General features: G+C 38.6%; 2 protein-coding genes across 4 annotated transcripts in view; both read left to right on the top strand.

Moving 5' to 3' along the window:
• LOC126367322 (paxillin) overlaps positions 1 to 25,905 on the top strand; it is a 110,862-nt gene that overhangs the window by 18,020 nt on the left and 66,937 nt on the right. Inside the window, exon 1 of one of the 3 annotated variants that reach the window (XM_050010798.1) lies at positions 17,213 to 17,234. The exons of the other annotated variants lie outside the window; for them this stretch is intronic. Coding sequence (XP_049866755.1) covers positions 17,228 to 17,234 — 7 coding nt within the window. The 5' untranslated portion in view covers positions 17,213 to 17,227. Of the gene's footprint in view, positions 1 to 17,212; positions 17,235 to 25,905 lie in introns of those variants that run through there. 3 annotated transcript variants of the gene reach the window in all.
• Positions 1 to 25,905, top strand: part of LOC126367377 (CD63 antigen-like) — a 150,637-nt gene that overhangs the window by 64,673 nt on the left and 60,059 nt on the right. The gene's annotated exons all lie outside the window — the stretch shown is intronic.

Raw genomic sequence — 25,905 nt, 5'->3', positions numbered from 1 at the left:
GCGTGTTTATTTACTACAATATTGTCGGGAGTGTTAGTTTTATGAAAGGTACCCTCCTTTGTGTCTGGTGATGGTTGCCAGCTCGTTATTTTTGGAGTGTTTAGCCGACTGTTGTGTGATGTGTCAACACGTTTAAATTCGGTTTTCACGGGTCTGTCCCGAATAGATCTTCTTACAAATCATTAGACTGCACCAGTTACAGGACGTTGCCGGGTGAGGTCAGTGGTAATTGTTCAATAGGAGGTTAATTTGGTTCCATTAGCATCGGTTAGTAGTTTTTGCGGTTCTCTTCTGTTTCTTTCATGACGTCCGATTCTATTCCTGGAAGGCCTCGTGGGTGGGACCTAATAATATTCGGACTTTTACTGTCCCATTAACTGGTTTTATAGTCCATCTGAAGGAGCATTGCTGTAAACTGTTACTAAAATATTTACATTCTTTAATTCTACGGAGGTTTTACAAACTTTTCCGTGAATTTTGGTGGCCAAATTGTCGAGGTTTTGTTGTCCTGATTCATCATTACTGCTACATCCGTGAGGGGTATTTATTAATCCTTTCCAATGCTAATGCCGTTCAGGTTGGGTTAGGTCTAGGTTTGAGTAATGAATATGGATGTGTTATATCTAGCCTTCAATGCAAATCACGCGCCCGCGTCCCGTGGGTAGGAGCCAGTTCTACAGGGCTCCTAGCCTTTGCTAGTTATCCGACGCAATTCCACCTACAGGCCCTTAGCAAGGCTATTATAACCTAACTACTAAATATCTATACAGGTATTGATAACCGCTACCTTGTACGCAATAAGTTATGCATATGCATGGACATTTTGAACAGGTGCTTCAATGTGTTTGAATATTCCTGCCTGTACACCTAAAACATGAACTTGTGTCAATGTTTAGTAATTTTGTTGAAACGAACAATTTATCGATATCTTTAATCACAAATGATACTCGACAAGTATTTTGAGTATAGACGATAACAGCGATCACGTAATCAATCGCCAACACAACATAAATAACATATTCAAATCATTGCTACTTTGTAAAATCAACATTACGGATGTAAATAGCAGTGTTAAGACGATATATGAAGAGTGATATAATCTCATTTGATGCATTGTCGCCTTGACATACTCTGGTTCGCAAAACGACAGGAAACTCAAAGTTCACATGGATCTGTAAACCAGTTTCCATTGAGCTGGGTTTTATTAAAAGCCGACCTTTCCGAGGTCTTGTGATGTCACCACACATGGTGGTAGAGAGAATTCTTAATTCTTGTCAACTTGCAGACAAGGTCGGCTTTGATGTTCCTGATTGTTTGGGTTCTTGCTACGTTGGTTCTTGGTAAATACGGGGTGAAATTGAACGGATGTTTGATAGATGTAGATGATGTAGTTTGAATGTGGATTAAAGATTGAGGTTTTCTTAGCGCCTATGTCTTTTACGACACTGGTTCCTATATTGCGATCAATGTAAAGTACAGTTACTTGTACATTGTTAGGTCTTCTATTCGCACGCTCTTTTTCTACTTAAGGTTTCTATTAATCGATTTTCACTTATCACGTTGGTCTTACAGAAATCTTGGTGAGGTGTGGGTACTTAGTTCATCTTGCGATGGATGTACCTCTCACTACCACATTGGGATATACCTAGCTGTGAGATTATTTTATGTGTTGTTGTGTTGATTTTGCGTTTACTAAATCAAATCCATCGTTATGCCTAGTTTAGCGCTATTTACTACTAAATGGCGTTGTGCGATTATTTTGTAGTATCTAATTGTTGCTAATTAATTCCCAAGGCCGCAGTATAACATAATACAATGATCGCATTGGACATACTCGTGGTATGATGTGATCTATGTTGTGAAATACGTATGCTACGTTAGTTGGTACTGCGGTTGATTATGCAACAGCGCATGCAGAGGTACCAGTCGATTTATGGATAAATCTATACATATTTATATACAAATACATGGAATCGGTAATTCCGAATTGCTTGAGAAAAACAAAATGTAGTTCGAAGAAGACTTAATACATATAGTTAGTTACATTTAGTATAGTGACAAATATCAAACATTTAAATATTAACACAGAAAATGTATCTACTTTCCTGATAAGCTTTATAAAAGTTCTGTCTATTTATTTGATAGACATAGAATTAACAATGTACTGTAGGTGTTAACCTACTTGGTGCCCAATAGCGCAAGATCATGTCTGATTTATAATATTATATAACCTATATACTTACTTAGACGGTATTCCTTTGGAAATCCCAGCACCAGTAGGTAAGTGAGTAAACGTACGTTGGTGCCTACGTACGTATATTAGAAATAAATGAATTTAAACATATATGACATAAATATTCATACACATGCCTGCATAAGGGTCAAGAAGACCCAAATCGGAATCCTCATTAAAATGCCAATATTTATGATAATCATAGCCATTATAAATGAGCTTACTAAAATTGGATTTAGTGTGGCAACTTGTTGATAGATACTCAGTTCTATGACTGTTAAATTAATTTTATTTTTTCCGATGATTATTGATTGACTTTATGCTAACCAAAGATTGATGAAGTTATGAATGAATGTTTGGAAGCTACATTTACATCACCTTCACCTACCTAATACATTTTATCAAGCTGAAAACTGAGCATTTAATCGGATACATTTAACATCTATGTCGCATTAACTTATTTGACAAATTGAATTAGAAGTCTCAGTGAATGACAAATATATCTATTAACAAGACAGGGTTCCAAACTGTAGATACGTTATCGTTTACGTTATTGTATGATAGCTGTAGCGTCCTCTAATAATAAATCTTTTCTTTTCTTTTCTTTTCTTTTCTTTTCTTTTCTTTTCTTTTCTTTTCTTTTCTTTTCTTTTCTTTTCTTTTCTTTTCTTTTCTTTTCTTTTCTTTTCTTTTCTTTTCTTTTCTTTTCTTTTCTTTTCTTTTCTTTTCTTTTCTTTTCTTTTCTTTTCTTTTCTTTTCTTTTCTTTTCTTTTCTTTTCTTTTCTTTTCTTTTCTTTTCTTTTCTTTTCTTTTCTTTTTTTTCTTTTCTTTTCTTTTCTTTTACTTTCTTTTCTTTTCTTTCTTTTTCTATCTTAGAAGCTGTGTTTACAAGTTTCTTTTCTACTTGCGTTGTCACCGGCCCTATTAACCTACATGCGTGAATTATGTACGTGCATTGTACCTACGTAATAAATGATCCTTATTAAGTTAACATGATCAATTGAAATGTCATTGTAACTCTGAGTAATTTTCTTGTACCGCAATCATTGAAACATAATTATTATTATTGCCTCGCTCTATTTATTATTTAATAACTATTTATTAGTCAGTTATATCAATTATACTTAGTTTATTTTTAACTTAATATTCCGCTAAAACGTTAACAAAAACAGTTTTATATATGAGTAATAAGTTCGTCAACAGTATGACTTATACTATACCTACAGGGTGCCCCAAAGGTTGACGTTTACCTAAAAGCAAGATAGAGGGACTTATTGGAGAATTGTGCTAGTAATTATTTACAGTTTCGGAGATATGTACCATTTCCTAGCTTTTTCAAGATTTTCTGCCTTACTTCAGAAATCATTCATTGTTTTACAACAATCTGCACATAGAGCGGATTACCAAAGCGGTATATACCTAAGGCGAAAATTACATAATAATAATATAAATTTGTTTGCGTAGATAAGTCATACTTCTTCTTCTATCGTGTGGATTACCAACCTCATCAACCCTAGTGTCAAGTTTACTATTAAGCCGCCAAAGCCTCTGACATGACTCATGTAACGACTACGTACTTACATCAGTTAGTATAAACCGGGTCCAACGGCTTAACGTGCCTTCCGAAGCACGGATCGTCTTACTTTCGGACAATCAGGTGATCAGCTTGTAATGTCCTTACCAAACTAGGGATCACAAAGTGATTTTTGTGATGTCCCCACCGGGATTCGAACCCGGGCCCTCCGGATCGTGAGCCCAACGCTCACCCACTGGACCACGGCCACGGCCGTGATAAGTCGTAGATCAGATACAATTCACAGGTGGTAATGTAGAATTAAGTAAGGTTTATCTAACCTGCAAGCGGGCGGCGTGCAAATAATCTGTGCCCAGTAGTGGGACGTATATAGGCTGTTTATGTGTGTGTGTGTGTGTAAGTAACATTACACCTTTGGGCCACCCTGTATATTAATCACGAGAAAAGGTCGTATTCGTATGTGACTCACTGTGCCAGGAAGGTCAGAATAGAGCCTTAAATCGCCTTCTCCATTTAAGGAGTCACTTTAACCGCAGATAACTGTCTTATGGACCAACTGTGAACTGTCAATTTGCATCACCTTGGTACCATGAGCCTTGCGATATTTATAGTGCACGTGTGATTTGAAAGTTTCGTTTGCCTTTTGAATTTGTCGATTAAACATTGTTGGCTGTAGATTAGAGATGGTAGGAGTGTTAACGATGGGCTCCTTGGAACGATCTCTTTGGTATTTATATTATTCTTTTGTGATATGACATTTTATTATCTTTATCATTTTCTTTTTTTATTTTTTATTTTTATATGAAACTAACCTAATAAGGTTTTTGAATGAAAGATAAATAAATGATTTTGACATAAAATAAAAACATCGACTATAAACTTGTATTTTAACCCCTAGAATAGTTAAGGCTTCTGTCGGGTAAGCATTTTTCAGATTAAGCCATTGAAGAATTTAAAGGGTTTTTGTAAATTTTCTCCGTAATATACCCACAAGGTTAGTCTTTTTCTTTGCGAGTCGGTGGCGATCGATGCTATGTTTTTGCTGACCAATAGTTGGCGCTTACGGCATTGTCAGTGGCTTCGTGAAGATCTTTAATAGTGTAGGTGTTAGGTCATTTAGGACAGCACAAAAGGTGAGCCATAGTTTGTGGTGATACTCCACACTCGCACTCATTGCAACCATCATCCAGGTATCGACCAGCAGAGATTATCCAAGGTTAGTTGTCCAATAATAACATCGAAACATAAATAGTTTTATACTTATTCACTTTAATATGATTCATTCCGCTCCATTCATAAATCACTGATACAAGTACCTATTTACGTTCATGAATTACATTGGAGCTTGCGCATGATTCGATTCTGTATACATTTTCGAATGTAATTATTTTATTTTACAATCAAAGCAAAACTTTTGTAGCATTATGTCATTATTGTTTTGACATATTTTTTGTGACAAAAACAAGTCCATTTATTATTATTTTTTTTTAGTCGAAATGTAGTGAAGTAGGTATGTGACCATATGGCTCAGCGTACGCAGTCGACGATGCGTCATTCTTTATTCATAACATAACCAAAACATGGGATCTAGGTCATTTTTTGCCACCTCGCATCTTGCTGGTACCTTTTGAATATTCATCGCTGTTGTCACATAACATAAACTCACGCCCGTAATCCCTAATGGGGTGGGCAGAGCCACAAGTATTCAAAGACAACTTGCAGCCATAAAAGAAAAAATCAAAATCAAATAATCAAATTGATAAAAGGAGCATGCAATAGAAAATGAGAATTAAGGACCCCCCCTTTAGTTGATTGAGGGGGGGGGGGATGTTCTCAACACTATTTACGTTGTTTTCAAGGCTTTGAAATGAGAAAATCCTTTAGTTTCGACTTTATACAAAGTCTTAACTCGATCGTAACGTATTAACTCGTAGCCAGGATAAAAATACTTTTTTAGGAATTAGTATTTCTCTATAATTTATCTACTATGTCGATAAGTCAACTTATGATAGCCAAACAAGATCTGATCTGTACCACACAACATAACATCAGATAAATCAACCAACCTCAACATTCAAATAAAATTAACAAAACATGCCTCATAAAAGATCAAGGAACTCCAAATTAATTGGCGTTGCCTTAATTTATTGCCTTGCTAACAGACGGGTATAGTCTAAGAGCTGTGGCTCACAATGCGGCTATTTAGGTATTAATTAGAACATCTCTACCGGTAGTGAACCTAGCAAACCAGTAACCGCAACATGGAGCTCGCATATCGCGTCGCGCGCGACATTTGAGCCAAAATTAGTTTGTCTAATAGCTTCGGAAGGACATTTAGCCGTTGGTCCCGGTTACTATTTACTGGTATAAGTAAGTACTCGTTACGTGAGCCATGTCAGGTGACTTTGTCGGCTCAATAATAACCCTGACATCAGGGTTGATGAGGTTGGTAATCCACCTCACAACTGACACAATAGAAGATAGTCAATAGCATTAGTTCATTTATCGCGTGCGATTTTTGAACGAATATGATTGGTGTAACTGTCAGTACTATTCAGAGGCGGAGGACAGGAGTCCTAGTACGGCTTTGAAATAGACTACTCTGGGCGCCATTCGACTCGCGTCAGACAGAGTACTGCGGGGCGGAAGACAAGAGGGAAACCATTTTTCCCTAAAAAGTAGCATGGAGAATGCTACACCGACAAGAGCGTGGCTCTTAAATTAGTGATTTGATGATGATTGGTTTAGCTCTATCGCATATCCAAAAGAACTGGTTTATTTACCTACCTGACGTATTACATACGATTTTAGAGTTTATAGAATATTGGTTTATATATCGCCTAGTGAAGAAACTTGGTTCAGTTATCGTGTCGCGGGTGGTGCCATGCTGCGGCTATATAGCTATAATGCTTTATTTTCGGTATTGAGATTCCGCATTCATGTTGTCTTGATTGCTACAATAAGATTGAAAGCAATCTGCTCCGTCAAATAGCGGATTTGTGATTGGTTTGTGGCACTTTCCCGTGCTATTTATTAGAATCTATTAATAAATGTTGGAATTATCTGATAAGACGCTTCTGGCTCTTTTTTCGCTGCTTCGTAATTTGGTTTTTAAGAATTCACTCTGGGTTATACTTTCGTCACACCCTCCCACACACTTCGACACTTCATACAAAACACCTCGTTTACACAGACACTACACATTGACGTTATCGTACACTCGCATCTGTCTGTGTGATGTCTGACGACCATACGATTGAAGACTACGGCTCATTTGTACTGTTGCTAAATGTTTTATAAATGTGTGTATGTTTTGTTTCTGTGCTATTGCACAGAAACTCAAATCAAATATAATATACTTCCTATAATATAATCTTCAAATCAAATATACTTTATTAAGTATATTTGATTTGAAGACTGAAGGGTGGGGGGGAGGTAAACCTAGCTCAGCCGCTGGTGGGGAGCGGAGAGTTGCCGTTCTATACGTAGTATTATTCCTTATTCTATGTTTTCGTCTCAAATGGCACTAATCCGTGCGTGCGAACTGTGTCTCGCTCGCACTAACGCGTCAGGTGGCACACGGTAAGGATGACATTTTAATGTGGGGAGTCTGGGGTGTAGTAAAGTGTCCCACTGCTGGGAAAAGACTTCCCGCATACTTTTCCATGCGTCTCTGTCTCGAGCTACCTCTAAGGCACCTAATACCTTGCTATATTTATTGAATATTTTCAGTTTGATCATATTCTCTCTCTCTTTATTTAAGAGCTGCGCTCTTGTCGGTGGAGTAATCGCCATTGCTCCATAGATAGGGCGTGTAGAACGGTGGTTGCCCCAATCGCCTTCCGTTCCGCAGTACACTGACCAATTTCTCAATCGGTGATGTTTCCAGCTAGAGTCCTTCTAGAATCCATTTCTTCGGTCTCCAACCAGTACTGATACCGCTGCTGCCCAGCATTAGGGGTGCGCTTTTGAAATAGCGGCGCCTACTCGCTACGTCACAAGATCGTCGTAGAACCTAAGTAGCATTTTATAGGTTAGCCCGTCCCAGTGAGCACAACATTGCTTGATTACCATTTACATGTTCTACATGACGTTCTGTATAAGCTTACACGGTCTACACAAGTACACATGTCGGTAATAGTGGATATATATTTTCAATATCGCAACTTGTTCATGTTTAATTGGGAACCCCAGCAACCTTGTTTCCTATAGTAAACTGTGCAGTTACAGCCCTCTCCATTAAATGGAACACACATACATAAACTCGTAAATGGAACGTAGCCACCTAATGAGATGGCCCGAGCCACAACTTGTCTGGATACAAAGTTGCAGGAGCCTTGGAATTTGTGGTTTAAAATAAAATATAATATATGGCAGATAGTTTACCAATCCTGGTTATAAGTTGTAATACATATTGGTCAAACTTTCAACGTGTTCAAGAGATCACCAAATAAGCAGCATGGTACATATTTGCATAAAACGATGTTTGTTTTTAGAATACTTACAATCAAGTACATAAACAACCTATATACGTCCCACTGCTGGGTACAGGCCTCCCCTCAATCAACCGGAGGGGATTACTATCAAGTATTATGTGGCAATACATGTCAATTGTCATTGTCCTAAAACGTGGTCTAGAAAATGTCACTAATTGGTCCTTATCTGACTGTTTCTCATTATAAAATTAATCATATTTACTTTTGTGCAGAATTCCGCCGTGCGTGCGAGTAAGAAATACAGACTCTTTAAAACGGTATAGATAGATTTAAGTGGCCCCTATCGGAGGGAGCGGTGAGTGTCCCTTCTATAAGTGTAGGAATTATTGTGTATTCTATGTCAAAGTAAACGAAGCCAAAAGACGTCAAAAGAGTATTAAAAGACATTTTTCTAATAGAATACACAATAATACCTACACTTATACAGTGTGTAGTTTTTCGAACCCCACATATGGGGGTGTTTTCTCGATGAAATTACTCGTAGAATCCCTTAAAGTTTGTCGGGTCCGAAAAACTACACACTGTGGAAAGGACACTCCGCTCCCTCCGATTAAGGAGTCTGTCTCGGCGTAAGGCGGAACACGATAAGAGGAAGATTTTTGCATGGAATGTCTATTCTGTGACTTTAATAAAGATTAGAACCGTGGCTTTATGTTTGTATGATATTTCATGGAAGTATTTTGGAAGTAGATTGCAAAATTGAATTCCGTTTATATCGCGACCTGTTGTAATCTTTTGTTTGTTTCTTCAACATAAATACAAGAAAAACTAGGTCGGTCAATGGCATCCGATGTCTCCTGTTCGATTAATTGTCGCATATTGGATCTTTGCCAGATAATTTGAATTTGTCGTGTTTTTACAACCACGAATGCTAGCGGAAAATGGTTGCAAGTCGAGTTCAAGGCAATTATTTTGCGGAATCTATGTTGCTTGTCGGTAATGTTTTGGTTACAAGTGAGATTTGAATTTTGGAAACAGTCCTGGGGGGTTAAAAGGGGGTTGCCACATTGAAGCAATTCAAATAGCAATATTGCTAACCAATGTCAAATAGCAATATTACTTCTCTAAATGAAACCCACTGGGGATTAAAAAGGAAACATTGAAACAATTCATCTAAAAAATAATATTGCACTAAGTGCTCAATGTCAACTTTAAATATTACTTTCGCGTCCAAGTTTTCTATGGCTGATTCCTGGTAGTGGTTGCCTGGAAGAGATTGCTTCAGAGTAATAAAGTATATTCGATTTGATGAGTCCTGAGCAAAATGACGCAAGTTTTCACATGACTTTTAAAGTATTCAGACATTTACCTTTACAAATAAATGGTATAATTAATATTAATAAATAGGTACATATTATACAAACACATAACAAGTTTTCCAACTTGTCAGCGCTAATTTCATTTTAAACCATCCTAAAAACCTAATCATCCGATCCAAACGGTTGTTAAACCGTCATTTCAAACCCTAACATAAATAGCAACATCGTCTGAAAGTAAATACGTATGTTGACTTGTGTACAAGATACATTCCTGTTCTTTACAGCTTAGGTCCCCAACCTCGTGTCATAAACTTTTATAGTTGAAGAGTCAAGAGTGGTTTTTGCACTGTATAGAAAGTCTGGGAACGTTTACACAATATCTAAGTTTTTATCGCCGTATCGTGTTTGTAAACAATTTGTATGATCGCAGTAAGAGAAAACATATGAAAGCTTATAGACAATGGATGAATATATCCAATAATTTCTTTGATTTCCTTTTTGTTTTCAATTGGTTTCTCTTTTATTGCTTCCTTTCTTTTGTTTTGTTTAGTTCCTCGTGTGGGTAGGGTCGGTTCTGGCAAAGCAAAGGTGATTTTGCCGTTCCTTATGTGATTGCTATAGGGTTGCCAAAAACCTTCTATTCAAATCCATTGAGTTTTGACCGTTTACTCTAGCTAACACCGCGTAGCTTACCATGATATGCTATAGTGTTCAGAGCTGGTATCATCGGTTCTACTAATGGCCTTTTTTGTCCAGTGGTTGAGCGTTGGGTTCACGATATTTGAATCCCGGTAGGGGTGTCACAAAAAATCAATTTGTTATCCCTTATTTGATTAGGAAATTGCAGCCTGATCCTTCGATTGTCCGAAGGCCTGGATCATCCTATCCGTGTTTCAGAGGGCACGGTTAGCAGTTGGGCTCGGCTACTATTTAAGTTAAGTGAACCATGAACCATGTCTATGGCCGTTGAGGGCTTTATAGCTACCCTGACACTAACGTTAATCATCTCGTCATTGATCTCAGTTTTGATGGGATGATAGGTTGGTAGGTATATCTATTTATCACACGGGGTCCGGAAGACACGTTAAGCTGTTCGTCCCGGCTACTATTTACTTATGTTATGTAAGTACTCAGTCGTTACGTGAGCCTTGTTAAAGGCCTTTTCTATAATAACTCTAACACCAGGGTTGGTAAGGTCAGGCCTTGACTATACAACCGATACGAGGAGAAAGGAACAAGGGGTAATTGATGTGATTTGTCGCCTTCTGGTGACGTCTACTGCAGCTAAGGTATTTCTTTGAACACTTGTTCTCCTCAGGAACGTAATAAACAAAATTGACTGAACATAGGTAAGTTATGCGGTCGAGGTGTTGTGCAATGACGTTGCAATGTGTTTGCTTGGAATAAAATAGGGAAATTATTTGCTTTGCAGTGACCGTATAATTACTATGCTCAGGCTGGGGTCAGTTTACACATACATACATAAACTCACGCCTATTTCTGTCTTGCTTCCTCCACATTCATCAATCGTTTCATACACGCTCGCCGGTTCTGATAGTAATAAACTCCTTCTAAGGACATCTCCAATTTGATCAATGTACGTCCATCTAGGTTGGTAGAGACCAACGATTCTAACAACCTTCACCTTCTATGCCGCTTTCCAGTTTAGAATATTTTCATGATAGACCATGTCACCATAAAGTTCATCATATCCATCTCAGGACTTCGAATCAACAGTGGCTACAAGTTCTTTTTGAGTACTTTTTGAGTTTACGGATGGGAGTTTTATGTTTGTATGTATACATAACATAAACACATAAACAGCCTATATACGTCCCAATGCTGGGCACAGGCCTTCCCTCAATTAACCGGAGGGGGTATGGAGCATACTCCACCACGCTGCTCCACTGTACTGCACTGTGCTGTACTGTTTGTATGTATAATTTCAACGAATGTCTGGCTTGTCCTAGACTTTTTGCACTGCTAAGCAACGCAGCAGAGCAACTCAGCAGTCAAAGCCTTTAAACTTTGCGGGATCGTACTATTCTTACTAAGTATTCCATTATAACGGCTTATACAAATGGTTGCCAAATGGGTGTCAATCCTTTCAAGGGATTAGCATCCGGTTCATTATTCCACATCACGTATCTATTGATAAGCTGGAGGTGTATCTATTTATCTATCGGTATAGTAATTACGTATTGTTTGTTATTGATTAGATCCTAATTTTGTATTGTTTCTTTTTATTAGTCTTTCATAGTATATTATCTACTTAGCTTAGGTTTATAAATTGGATTGATTTGGCGTTTATTTGAGAAGTTATCATCAACGTACTCCTACATATTAGTTTGTACTTCATCAATAGATCTTGATTGAAGGTCTGTGTTCAGTAAAGGGCCTGATTTAAGTTTAATGTATAAGTGTCTTCTTTGAGTGTCCATCATTTATAAATATTTTGCTGTGAGTACTATAAGGTTTTTAATTGTTAATGTTCCTAAATCAAATTAAAAATTTGTGAACAAATTAAAAAATGTGTTTTGTTGAACCAAATTCGGAAGTGTTTATTTTTTTTTTTTGATGAGAAATATATTATTGATTAGGACACCGTAGTCTTTATTTCCATTTGTTTTTGTATGTTGCATTTCCTGTGAGTGCCATAAAGTATTTGTTATGTTATGTTTCTTCTTGTAGCTCGTGAAATCTGATAAGTTCTACGTACGTATTTGTCTCATTCAGCTGCAAGTAATAAGTAGACAGTAATACCTCATCCTTGACCTATTTTTCCACCCTCTCTGACATCACTACTATTCATTTCTTCCCTTACAAATCAAACAGCATTTATCCATTACGCAAACTCCATCACAGACTACCAACCAGAGCCGTATTTATAACCTAAAGGTGAAGTTTACGAATATGTTATTGAGCTTTTTGAAAAATCACATTTGGATTTGATATTTGTTAATAAAACCTCGCTAAAAGCTAGTTTCAATATTTAATAAATAAGCATGTGGGCGCTACTCGTCATCAAACTTCATAAGTTTGGCGGGGGATGATTTGTAAATCTACCGTTTAAATTTTTCATTTACATAAATTAAAAAAAAATATCTAGTTAAATGTTAATGATCGCAATTTTACAAAACCTTGATTCCGATTTGGGAAAAATAAGATCAGACTGTGATTGTCAAAAAGGCGCTACGTGGTTTTTGAAAAGAAATATCTACTGTTTTAGTTTCTGATATAAAACTTAATTGTTCTATTCTTCCAAAATCATTTAAGAGTTATAAACCCTGACTTAGATCTTGCACTTAATCCATAGCATTTGCAAACTTATCCTCTAATCAGAATGGACAATTGTAACGATCACTCCACGACCTCGGCGGCCCAAGGTCGATGGCAACCATACTATGTCATGTTTCAGCTGAATAGACAGGCTAATCCTTGTGTTGACAACCTCGCATTAGAGGCGTTCGCTTTCGTTTTTCGCGAAAGTAATGGCTGTTAATGGTGATAAATGTGTGTTAATATTCATTCGTTTATTAGGAAAGGAAATGTGACATCGGGATCACAATGTGTGTGTGTATATATCAGGTTCGAAGCAAATGGAATTCCATAGTCTGCTTACTCCGGGGGGAAATAGGTGTGAGTTTATGTATGTATTTATGAAATGTGATATGTATCAGTGGATTTGTAGTTTTATTTACGAACCTATAAGTACGAAATCAATAATTAAAGCTACTATAAATTATAAAAGTCTCAGAAGTAGAATCTTTCATAACTCAAAATTCTAGTCTGTTAGTCGATGTGTTTTGCCTTGAATCATCGAATTTTTCATGTCTATTTCTACTTTTTAATGATAATTAATGGTGGGAGTGGAATTCTCTACCGTCTTCTGTATTTCCGAATGCACATAACCCGGGTGCTTTCAAGGCCAGAATGAACAGGCACATTCTGGGCGAGCTCGCTTCATCTTAGGCCTCGTCAATGCTAGCGGGCAAGCAAAAAAAATACAATCTACGGAGCCCATGCCTACCTATCCACTTCTGAGTACCGGGGAAAGATAAACTTTCACACGTCATTTTTCATTATTTCCGAATTTGAATTCATATTTGGATCGTAGTAATTCGTCACGTGGTTTCCAGAAGTTGTGCCCGGTTAATGGCAATAACCTCGCCTCCTGTTACACAGGACTTCAACATAGATGCAAGGAGTGAGTGTAATATGCTATACACCTCTGCCTACCCTTTTGGTTGTGAGAAGCTGCAGTAGTTTTAGGCGGATGAGACGTTCGGTCGTTATTCAAAGTGTAACTATATTACTTACTGAATAAAGATATTTTTGAATTTGAATTTGGGGATATAGGCGTTATTCTGTCTTTTTTTGTGTTATGTTACCATTTTCTCCCAATGTGAGTTTTCTGAACCACTTACATTCCAGCTGCCACCACGAGACCCGCCATCATAATGGCTGGTGGTCTCATAACAGGCTGGTCACTAATTGCTTTACTTTATTTATACCAAGTACCATAAAATAAATTATCTAAAGCCGGTTTCCTGATTGTCTAACGAAATGTTTCTATTTCTTTCACGAGAGAAATTAGTGTCGCGGTAATCCGGTGAACGGCCTCATTAAGACTGCCTGTCAACCCAAATCGATTACATCACCCCTTTATTTCTGTGTGTCTTCTTAAATACCACAGATGTTGAGTGAATAGACAATATAGGGTCTGATTTTTGCCCGAAACACATCCCACTTCTTCTATCGTGTGGGTTGTGAGGTGGATTACCGACCTCATCAACCCTGGTGTCAGGGTTATTATTGAGCCGCCAAAGGCCCCTGACATGGCTCATGTAACGACTACTAACTTACATCAGTAAGTAGTAACCGGGACCACCGAATTAACGTGCCTTTCTAAGCACGGAACGTTTTACTTTCAGACAATCAGGTAATGTCCTAACCAAGCAAGGGATCACAAAGTGATTTTTGTGATATGTCCCCACCGGGATTCGGAACCCGGGACCTCCGGATTGTGAGCTCAACGCTCAACCACTGGACCACAGAGACCGGTCGTACTAATCAGTGTCCTACGGCCATTTAAGACTAAAGTAAGACCCAAAGGGGGTGAGGTCGGCGCCCGATACGAATTGGTACTAACATGATTCACCATTCGGTTCATCATATCTATCCTAGGACTTCGTAATGAAACTCCGGCCAAATAGTTAATGCCATTTGAAGTAAACCTTGAGGAGCTCGGTGGCGCAGCGGTAAACGCGCTTGGTCTGCGATTGTTGAAGTTAAGCAACTTTGGCAAAGGCCGGTCATAGGATGGGTGACCACAAAAAAAAAGTTTTCATCTCGAGCTCCTCCGTGCTTCGGAAGGCACGTTAAGCCGTTGGTCCCGGCTGCATTAGCAGTCGTTAATAACCACCAATCCGCACTGGGCCCGCGTGATGGTTTAAGGCCCGATCTCCCTATCCATCCATAGGGAAGGCCCGTGCCCCAGCAGTGGGGACGTTAATGGGCTGATGATGATGATGAAGTAAACCTACAAAGTCACATCAAAAAACATTACAAGTGCCTGCAAAAAGAAGTCTTCTGGCACTTTTTGTAACCTTTGAACACCTAACTTGTCAATCTTGCGAGTTCTACTACCTGCGTGTATCCTGGCCATAGGGCCAGGGTATAGTCTATTCAGGGTATTCTACAATTGGTCTAGTCAAGAAAAAAGGTAAAGCGTGGGTATTCTATTGACTTTTATATCTGTGTTCCAGTCCCACTTACGCGTATTATTAGATTTGTAAAAAGCACCATCTATCATTTTACACGAAGACGCCTCAGTTCATATTTTCCACCACAACATTTTATACGGCTGAATCACTTGTTTGTTCAGGAAATATGTGAAGGGCCATCAATTACTTAATTTTGTTGAGGACTTTTATATTTTTATTCCTGTTCGTTATTATTACGTAAAGTTGTGCTGTTTTATATATTTTATTATCTAATTTTATTATACTGTTTCATATGCTTACATAAAGATAATATGCAGTACCTATATTATATAGTAAACAGTGTTTTAATTGTATTTTTGTACTTCGATTTTCTTTCAATAATCTCTCTCTAGCCTCATTTATTTATATTACAGCGCCATCTATAATCGCAGCAGTAAATTAACGCGGAAAAACCTTGAGCGCTTTTCGTGCGAGCTTTGTCTGAACATTTCACTTCTCTAACAACTAAGTTCGTGAAGCGGCCACTAGATGGCGCGTGTTGAACTTTGAGCTTTTCATTCATGATTTTTACGAACTAAAGTTAGACGAGGAATCATATTTTTTATAGTTGTTTTCTGCTATAAAACATATAGTTTCGCCTAGATTGTGTATTCTGTCATTATTTTTTTTCTACTTTTTTTTACTGCTCTGTCATTCCCATGTTATCGATCGCGTTATCAGTGCACGGCGTGACGTCACGGGTGCATTAACCGCTGCAGCGGCAGCTCGCGTCGGGTTCCCCCGCCCCTCCCCCGGGAAATTGTTCAGTCTAATGTCACTCCGGTACCCTGACCTTTTGCTCTGTGTCTACTGTTTTTTGGCAACTGTACAGTGAGAGTGCAATGGTACCTAAAATAATTTAAATTAATTGCTGAATTCTGCCGTGGAAATGCATTTCGTTCCGAGTTCGCAGTCGTCAGGTGAGTTTCCAAAATATTACGCCGAATTATCGTAATCTGTGTTTAGATTTCCAGTTTTCGAGACGATTCGTTCAGGTTTAGATTGTTTGGGTACTGGCGTTGTGTTATTGTTTATACCTGGTTATTTTAGATCGCGAAGTCGGGTTTGTTTTAGAAATTCACCTATGTTGATATTTGCCAAAAATCTCACGGCTTTTATATTACATGGCCGCTGGCAGCTATGTACTACTGGCACGTGATACAGTGTTGTTTTCTACAAGTTGCACTTGTAATCTTGTTAATTACTTAGTGTGCTAATATAAATCTTAACAAGACAATGTGTCCTTTCTAACTTGATGGACAATTGTTATGGGCGATAGGCTGATCCCTTGTCACCATAAGTTTCATCATATCCAGCTTAGGACTTCATATCAACAGTGGCTGCATGTTGTCTTTGATTACTTGCGGCTCTGCCCACTCGATTAGGGATTACGGGCGTAAGTTTATGTATGTATCTATACGTAGCAAGCATAAATCTTGTGTGATGTTTTTTTATTTTTACGTTACCGTCCAATAAACTCAACCTCCTAAGTTATGAATAACCAAAGTATCAAGAAAATAAAAACAAGCATATACCAATCAACGTATTCCAGCAACCTTTAGTTTAATTGTTGCTTGAGGATCACGTAGATAATTTAATTTCGACAGCCAAAAACATCTGCACTAGTAATCTAATATAGTACTTTCCTGCAGGGCAATAGAATGTACACTTGTTCTCCCAATGTGAGCCATCTCAGATACCAGTAGCAATACTAATACAAAACATATGGCTGCAAACTTTCTGGAAGTCAGTGCTGTGCCGATTCCCGATGGATCACCCACGTTCGATGTTATTTCAATTTATATCCGAATTTTTGAATTTTTAATATTCGAAGTCGGTTTAAAGTGACACTTGTATCCGAATTTTCAAAATTCGCGTTCTAAAGTTGAACGTGGTAGCAGAACTCTGATGTGTGTGTCGCAGCCGGATTTAAAGGTGAAATGTCTGGTAAGTTCGTGTTAGTAGTAACTACATCCGTAAACTCACGCCTATGTAGTTCCAAATAGGGCAGGCTATCACTGGCCACATGACAAGTCGTAGATCTTAAAATATGGTCACCTTGGTATATCTTTTGTTTCTTCTAGTCCTTGGGGCCTTAGCTAAGGCCCCTAAACGTCTTAAATACACTTTTGGTATTTGTGCCATAGAATAAGGAGAGCCGTGGTAGCCCAGTTGGTAGAACGCTTGCCTCTCACTTTGAGGCCGCAGGTTCGAAACCAGCACAGGCCTAAAACAATGATTGTCGATTTTGTTTTCGAATTCATGTTTGGATCATAAATGATTACAACGTGCTCAGCGATGACAGAAAACGTCGTGAGGAAATCCATATTCCCGAGAAATGCATATTCGGAGGTATGTGCCTTAACATGTATTGGGCTGGTTTTCCCTTCGCGGCATGGAAGGTCAGACAGCCAGTCGCTTCTGTAAAAAACCGGACCTGTCAAATCTTCCGGTTAGGTAAGCAGACCATGTGAGAAACAGGATAATGCTAGGGGGATGATGATGAATAAGGAAGTCTCCATCAAAGCTTTAAATGATTTAGTTGATCATTTTAGAAGAAATATACCTAATTAGTATTAGAGAATACCAACCCGCAGTGGAGCAGCGTGGTGGAGTATGCTCCATACCCCCTCCGGTTGATTGAGGGGAGGCCTGTGCCCAGCAGTGGGACGTATATAGGCAGTTTATGAGTATTAGAGAATAGGATATACTTCTTCATGCTAAGCACAGATACGAAATGCCAATAGCATTATATCATGTTACGAGACTATTTCCATAGTTACCTATTTGGATTTTATTACTGGGTCGAGGAATGTTATGGTGGACTGGACCTTGGGTTTACGAGCTTCCAATGCCCATATAGCCGTCAACCATGTCATAAACCTATTTTATATTTCCATGGTTCGTTGTGCTGTGTGTAAGGAACTTTTGGGCTGGGTGAACTGAAAAAAACGGAGCATGCGTTCAGCTTCTTGAACATAAAAACATCATCATCTCCCTAGCATCATCCCGTTTTTCCTGCCTTCTCCAAGTTGCACGCGGTTGCGAAAAGCGACAGATGAGATTCATAATGTCAATCCTATTCATATTATTTGATTACTCTGTCGCGCGTGTTGTGTCTGAGAGTCTGAGTGTAGATTCGTTATTCTTCTTCTTCTTCTTATCGTGTGGGTTTTGAGGTGGAATACCAACGTTCAACCCTGGTGTCAGGGTTATTATTGAGCCGCCAAAGGCCCCTGGCATGACTCATATAACGACTACATACTTAAATCAGTAAATAGTAACCGGGACAACGGCTTAACGTGCCTTCCGAAGCACGGATCATCTTATTTTCGGACAATCAGGTGATCAGCCTGTAATGTCCTAACCAAACTAGGGATCACAAAGTGATTTTTGTGTCCCCACCGGGATTCTAACCCGGGGCCTCCGAATTGTGAGCCCAACGCTCAACCACTGGACCACGGAGGCCGATTCTTTATTTAAAGCCAGCCATAGAACACGCTTCCAAACAAGGGCATTTGAAAGTTCACATACATACATAAATTCACACCGATATCCTTACTTGGGTAGATAAATTCTCCTTTCACACCAAACACGACGGTTGGAAGTGATCTCGGGAATTCCCGTTTTGTTATACTTCAATACTATGTTTCTCTGTGTTCATACCACAGAACGGATAGCGTGGATTTAAAGTATGGTTCATATCATGGTATAAGAAAACCAGGTATGCTCAATCCTATGACAAGTCGCCATTGCTAGCCCATTGATGACGTAAGTGTTACCATTCAGTGTATTCCAACATTCCAAGGACGTAAATTTTATTATTGAATATTAAGTGAATTACTGACTAATATATTTAATTACTATTATTCGTCAAATATATAAAAATCATCAAAATTCTACGTAAATCTTTTACTAAGTTCATTATTTCCTTGCAAAGTAAATTAAAAACATAGGTTGTGGGTAATTTATTTTTTACGAAATGGCAACGCAGGGTCCGATGACGTCAGCTGGGCTAACCTTAAAATGCTAACTGTCAGTTTTGAGCATACCTGGTCTTCTTATACCATGGTTCATTTCTTCATATCATACCGTACAGCCACAAAATACCATGCAAAATACAGCTGCTTTTTGTACTAATTTGTATTTTAAGACAGTATGTTTTTCTTTTTTTTTTATAATAGACAACCTACCTATATTACACATACCTTCTGAATATCGCCTTATGCGGATAACCTCAAAAGCACCTTTTTAAAAAATTGCATTCTAGTGTGACTTAAGTTGCAACAGTCTCGCTAGTTTTGATCGACGATCCATTCGAGGAAAGAAATTTGCGTTACGTGTCGAAGTTTTGTTGCGCATGCGCCGTTTTTACTCTTACTTACAATACGACGATATTATATACTCTGCAAAATGATTCCTTTGTAGATTTCTGCTATAGCTAAGTACACGCAATCGTAAATAAAACAGTAGATACTAAGTAAATTCTAAGCTGATTTTGCACTCCCACAATATACTTAGCACAAAAACTTCACATGTTTGTATGTATTGAATAAATCAACACCCTTTTACTGATAATTAGGGTGAGTAAACAACCTAAAGTTATCCATAATTCTCGACCTAAACATACGGTTGTCGAGCGGTGAAATGCGATGTGAACAGTGGCGTATCTAGGTAACCAGAGATATAGTGGGGTGGAGCCCTGGGGCCAAAGGCTCAGGGCCAACTAATAAAATCACTACTATTCGCACAAAGCGCTTCGCATCGTCCATTATGCGCACTGCTAAGGAGTGGAATTCTTTGCCGTCTTCTGTATTTTCGAATGCATATAATATAACCCTGGTGCTTTCAAGGCCAGAGTGAGGCACCTTCTAGGCGAGCTCGCTCCATCTCGTCGTCAATGCCTTCGGGCAAGTCTGGGGCCAAGAGCTAACCCAAGGTAAAAAAAACTTTTTTTTATTATTTATTATTACCTATTACTTTTTTCTGAAGCATTTTGCAATACGAGCAGCCAGCAAGTTCCTAAAGATCTTTAACTTCCCATGCATAATCCAGAATCCCTGTTCTGTTGTTGTTGTGTTGTTGTTGATGTTGTGTTGTTGTGGAATCTCTGGTCATTACCTTTTTACGTCTAAACCGCTGAATCCTGGGTGGGGTATGATGATAGGTTTTGTTTTAAGAAAGGAGATAAGCTACAAAAACATATACTTTACACGTAATGAGCAGTATCATGTACCCACTTTGGTGTGGTAATGTTAAACCGTGTATATTGTTATAGGTAACCTGTATCTGACTAGATAGCCTAGTATTCAATGTCATATTCTATTTTGTCAACTACTCTCCAAGCAACTTGTGTTTCTAACCTAACAATGATAATGGAACGCTTTAAAGGCAAAAAAGACTGGAAATACGTATTATTATTGCGTATGGCAGAAAAAATAAAATATCCTGCGTGGACCATATATCCAGCTTAAGATCCTCTAGCCAAGTCTCTGCCGCATCCGTCACACAATGCAACTCGGCTATGCCACCTGGGAACCGGTGTAGAGGGCACTCTTTTACTATGTGAGATAGTGTTTGATCCGGGTGACCACATTCACAGTAATACGGAAATACGTGAAGAAAAGTCACGTGAAGTAAATGCCTGATTAAAGTTAAATTGCGCGATGTAGATTTTTTCGAAATTTAGTAATAAAAACGTAGAGAAGAGCGTTGAGACCACGAGAGATAAGCTGAATGAGATGCAGGCAGAGCATCCACAATGATTTAATATTTCCACATAGATGTGAATGTGTATGTGTGAATGTGTGTGGGTTCTAAAGAACCCTGTCGCATTAACACATTTGACATTTAGTGAGACTTACAATTTAATTCTTAAAAAAAGTTAATGTGACATGGTACCAAAGAAGGTACTTGCTTAGGTTCCTAAAATACAAATACCATCACTATTAGGTCAAATAGATTAATGAAATGCAGTCCCGAGTCCAGGCTTAGGCAGGTAGGTACCATATTTGACGCCTAGGATGGCAAGCACACGTCGAACAAATGGGAAGCGCTGAGGACTTACCCGGAGGGCCACGTACAGCCCTGGGTGTAAAGTACTAGTAATCGCAATGTCAGCTCGTCAAGACCACTGTCCCTCCAAATACGGCGGCGCGTAGGCATCTTGAGAAAAAGCCAATCATTAGGCGCGACGCCCGCGGCGGCTTTCCTCTGCGCGCGCATCGAGGTGACCCTAAGCAATAATATGCCTGTTATTATTACTTGTTTTCCAATGTACTAGTTTTGGAAGTGTTTATTGATGATAAAATATAGCGTTTGTAACTATTATACACCCACGAACGAAAGTGCCATGTAGGTTGGTTAAAAAAGATGATGGTGGCGATGAGGCGATGCTGTCGCGCGTTTTGTAAACGCCACTGACGCGCTTTAGTCGCATTTGCAATGCGTTACAGTAACGCTAACAACGCGCTACAGAATCGCGACTGTATCGATGCAAACGCGCGACCGTGTCCATCTTGCAACTGTAGCAATCGCAGGCATTTTTGTGCCGTTAATGAACTTGTTTGCATCGCGACGGTATCGTGATTATGGGGATGCGAACACACAGCTAGCGACTGCATCGCGAGTGTATCGATACGATCGCGCGACAGTGCAAAAAGTTGCTGTGGGCGAGGGGCCTAACACTGTGTATTTTTACTTGATTTTTACGAACACCTTTAACGCCTCTCTTCCGTAGGTAGTAATATGACAGAGGAAAAGTAATGATCTCCCTAATTGTTTTCTAGACAATAAGATTCCCACGTGTGTGTGGTCAGCTTGATGACGTTTGAAACTATCATTAATTCGTATCAAACAAAAAAGCGAATGAACTTTGAACTCTATATTCATTGTTAGAGTCACGAAGACAATCTTTTGTTGATTGCATGATTTGAATTAATATTATAGTCATACATACTGTTAGAAAAGAATCGATCGACCTAATATCGACTGATACATCACTATGCTAATAAACACCACAACACTAGCTTACGTACTTTGACAGATCTAATTGTTACCGCGCATTTGAGACGATTGTAAAATGTTATCTTATTTAAGTAAGATGATCCGTGCTTCGGAAGGCACTTTAAGCCATTAGTCCCGGTTATTACTTACTGATGTAAGAACGTAGTCTTAACACGAGTCATGTCAGGGGCCTATGGCGGCTCAGTAATAATCCTGACACCAGGGGTGATGGGGTTGGTAATCCACCTCACAATCCACACAATAGAAGAAGAAATATAATCACTAATTGTACTGAAGTGGTTGTTCTGTTTAATAATACATACATAACTCACGCCTATTTCCCAACAAGCTATAATTTGAGTGTTTAATATAAAAAAAACAAGTAGGTATCCCTCGTCATACTAGAAAAAGTGTCGCTAAAACGTGCGCAAACAGATCGCCGGTAGTTGGTAAATTTAAAATGTGTGTCTATTAATGTATGTATTTGTAATGTATGTATGAAGGGTCAAATGTCCCTACACTTGTATTGGACTAGGGATTTTGTTGATTTTCCATTCGTGTTGAAACGTCAGACTGGCAGTCGCTTCTGTAAAAAACCGGACTTGTCAAATCTTCAGATTAGGTAAGCGGACCCCGAGAAAAACGGAATAACGCAGAGAGATAGATATGGAACGGACAAGATATGCTAAAAGCACAACTTCTTACATTAAACTTAGCTGTTTAAACTTAACATCGTACTTGGTTAAACTAATGAATAAACAATTATCAGCTACTTACCCATAATTATCCACTAGCCACCCTGCAGGGGGCTCGGTGAGGCGTGATATCACAGCGCTGGCATTAAGGTCTAGTCAATTTGTTCACCGACACTGCTAATTGGGAAAAAAACTGATACGCACACGGTGTTCTTAAAAAATGCTAAGTGTAATAATGATCGGTGTATTACGGGTTCCGTATGGGATTTATTATTTCCTGCGAAGTAGGGTCACGAGCATTAATATGTATACACTTTGGTACCATGTCACATTAACTTTTTTGACAAATTGAACCGTAAGTCTCACTAAATGACAAATATATTAGTGCGACAGAGTCGTAAAGTGGATACATTATATTGCTCATGACTGTACTAGCGTAGAAAAACTTCTATGACTTCTTCTATAACTTCTTCTTTTTTCTGACTTATTGTAGGTTTGAGCTGTGGTAGCCCAGTTAGAAGAACGTTTGCTTCTCACTGGGATTCTCACCTATGATTTTCGAATTTGTTTTTAAATTTACATTTGGAACATAAATGATTATCACCTGCTCAGCGAGGAAGAAAAACAACGTCAAGAAACCTACATTCCAAAGATATGTGGTATTCCCTTCGCGGGTTAGGTCAGGCAAGCAGTCGCTTCTGTAAAAAACGGGGACTGCGAAATCTTCAGTTTAAATAAGCGGACCTGGTGGATACGGGATAACGTTAGGGAGATGATGATTGTAGGTTTGCCTTGATTACCTGCTTGGTCGGAATTTGCTTGATCTCAGACGACGCCCTGAGCCGAGGTTCGCGCCCAACTGGGCACCCTCAGGCCTGTTGTCTTAAACGTTGTACCGGGTGAGAGCCTTCAGCGCTGCCCATTTGTCCGGCCAAGTAGTTAATGCCATCTGCGGCAAATCTACAATAAGTCACGTCAAAAAAAAAAAAGGAATTTGCTTGAGTGGTAGTAAAAAGAACATGTATATTATAACATCGATACCTACTAAGTGTGGTGGCTAAAACTACCTATTTCTCTCATCAGGTGCCGCTACTGTTGATTGTCCTTAAATTTTGACTCTTTTGTTAGATTTTTTTTGTTTTTTATCAAAGACAACTTGCAGCCACTGTTGATACGAAGTCTTAACAATCCTCATATCCATCTTGGGACCTTATCATATAATATGTTATGTTGTTATGGTGTCAAGGGACCAGCCTATCACCCGTAACAGTTGTCCGTCGTGTTAGACAGGTTGGGAGAAGCTGCAGTAGTTTTAGGCGGACGAGACGTTCGTTATGTAAAAATTGAGAATAAATATATTTATGAATTGAATTTGAATTGGAAAGGACACAATCCCTCCATCGGAATTTCCATTTTGCCCAGGAAGACAAGGCCGCTGAACGTGTTTTGTTTTTCATGCGCTTCCAGTCCAGCGCAGAAGCTTCTCGATAAAAATATGAATTTTGCGCAAGTACCACTGAACCCTAAGCACCCTCACGAAGCGACTGTTGACGGATTCAAGCTGTTTCATTATCGTTTTTTAATAAAAATGGATCCTTGATCACTATCGGGCCGATGGAAAGCCGATGAAACAAATATGGCGTCTTATTAACATGCCTATCTCTCAGATCTAGTGATGTACCTAAACTCGAAGGTGGTATTCCCTAATGAGCGTTCAAGTACTAACACATAAAGGTATTAAGTGCAATTTGTAAACGGTATTCGACCATTTGCCTAGTATGTTATCGAGAAGATTGTGATCAGATCGATCTTTATCTTTGAAGGATTTAACATAACATAACAAATACTTTATTGCACAAACAGGAAAAAACAAAATACAAAACAAAAGAGAAATAGAATTACTACAATAGGCGGCCTTATTGCTAAGTAGCAATCTCTACTCGATTTATTCAGTTCTAATACCAAAAACTAATACCATTTGGTATTAGTTTATTTTCGAATTTATTTTCCATTCCCAACGAGTACCACGTTTTTTTTTTTTTTTAAATCTATTACTAACGAATACCAAAATGTTAGTGTTTGTACACTTAGCTTCACAAAGTTTTATTTTATTTTCACCCCAATACCAAGGATTTATAATACATATCCTGAAGCTGAACAGAATTTATTTATTAGATGTAAGATAGGTAAAATTGAGCTCTAGTTTATATTATTCTCATTTTTTTTATTTGATCTTTTTATACTTAATTCATTATTTTTCGTCAGCTTTATCGTCGTGCAGTGATGTGCGCTTCCCAAGAATCTTCCCAAAGGAATGTTCCCGTTGTAAAAACTCTTTAATAGTAAGAACGCTGGATGCTTTTGTTTTTCAAATTGTTCTTGTTGTACAGTCATGAGCAATATCATGTACCCACTTTAGGACTCTGTCGCACTAACATATCTGACATTTAGTGAGACTTACAGTTCAATTTGTCAAAAAAAATAATGTGACATGGTACCAAAGTGTAACATATTAATGCCCGTGACCGTACTCTGTTATTGTCTGACTAAAGGTTAGGTAATAAAGCTGTTTTACGCCATTTTCCTGCCGGGAACATTACCATAGTGGGAACATTCTCGCAAACGGCACATCAATACAATACAAAAACTCTTTATTGCAATTAACATACATACATACATAAACAGCCTATATACGTCCCACTGCTGGGCACAGGCCTCCCCTCAATCAACCGGAGGGGGTATGGAGCATACTCCACCACGCTGCTCCACTGCGGGTTGGTGGAGGTGTTTTTACGGCTAATAGCCGGGACCAACGGCTTAACGTGCCCTCCGAAGCACGGAATCATCTTACTTTTTCGGACAATCAGGTGATTCAAGCCTGAAAAGTCCTTACCAAACAAAGGACAGTCTCACAAAGT

This window comes from Pectinophora gossypiella, chromosome 6, assembly GCF_024362695.1.
Source record: "Pectinophora gossypiella chromosome 6, ilPecGoss1.1, whole genome shotgun sequence".
Lineage (NCBI taxonomy): Eukaryota > Metazoa > Arthropoda > Insecta > Lepidoptera > Gelechiidae > Pectinophora > Pectinophora gossypiella.
The sequence above is the reverse complement of the archived record's forward strand: the minus strand, read 5'-3'. Positions and strand labels throughout refer to the sequence as shown.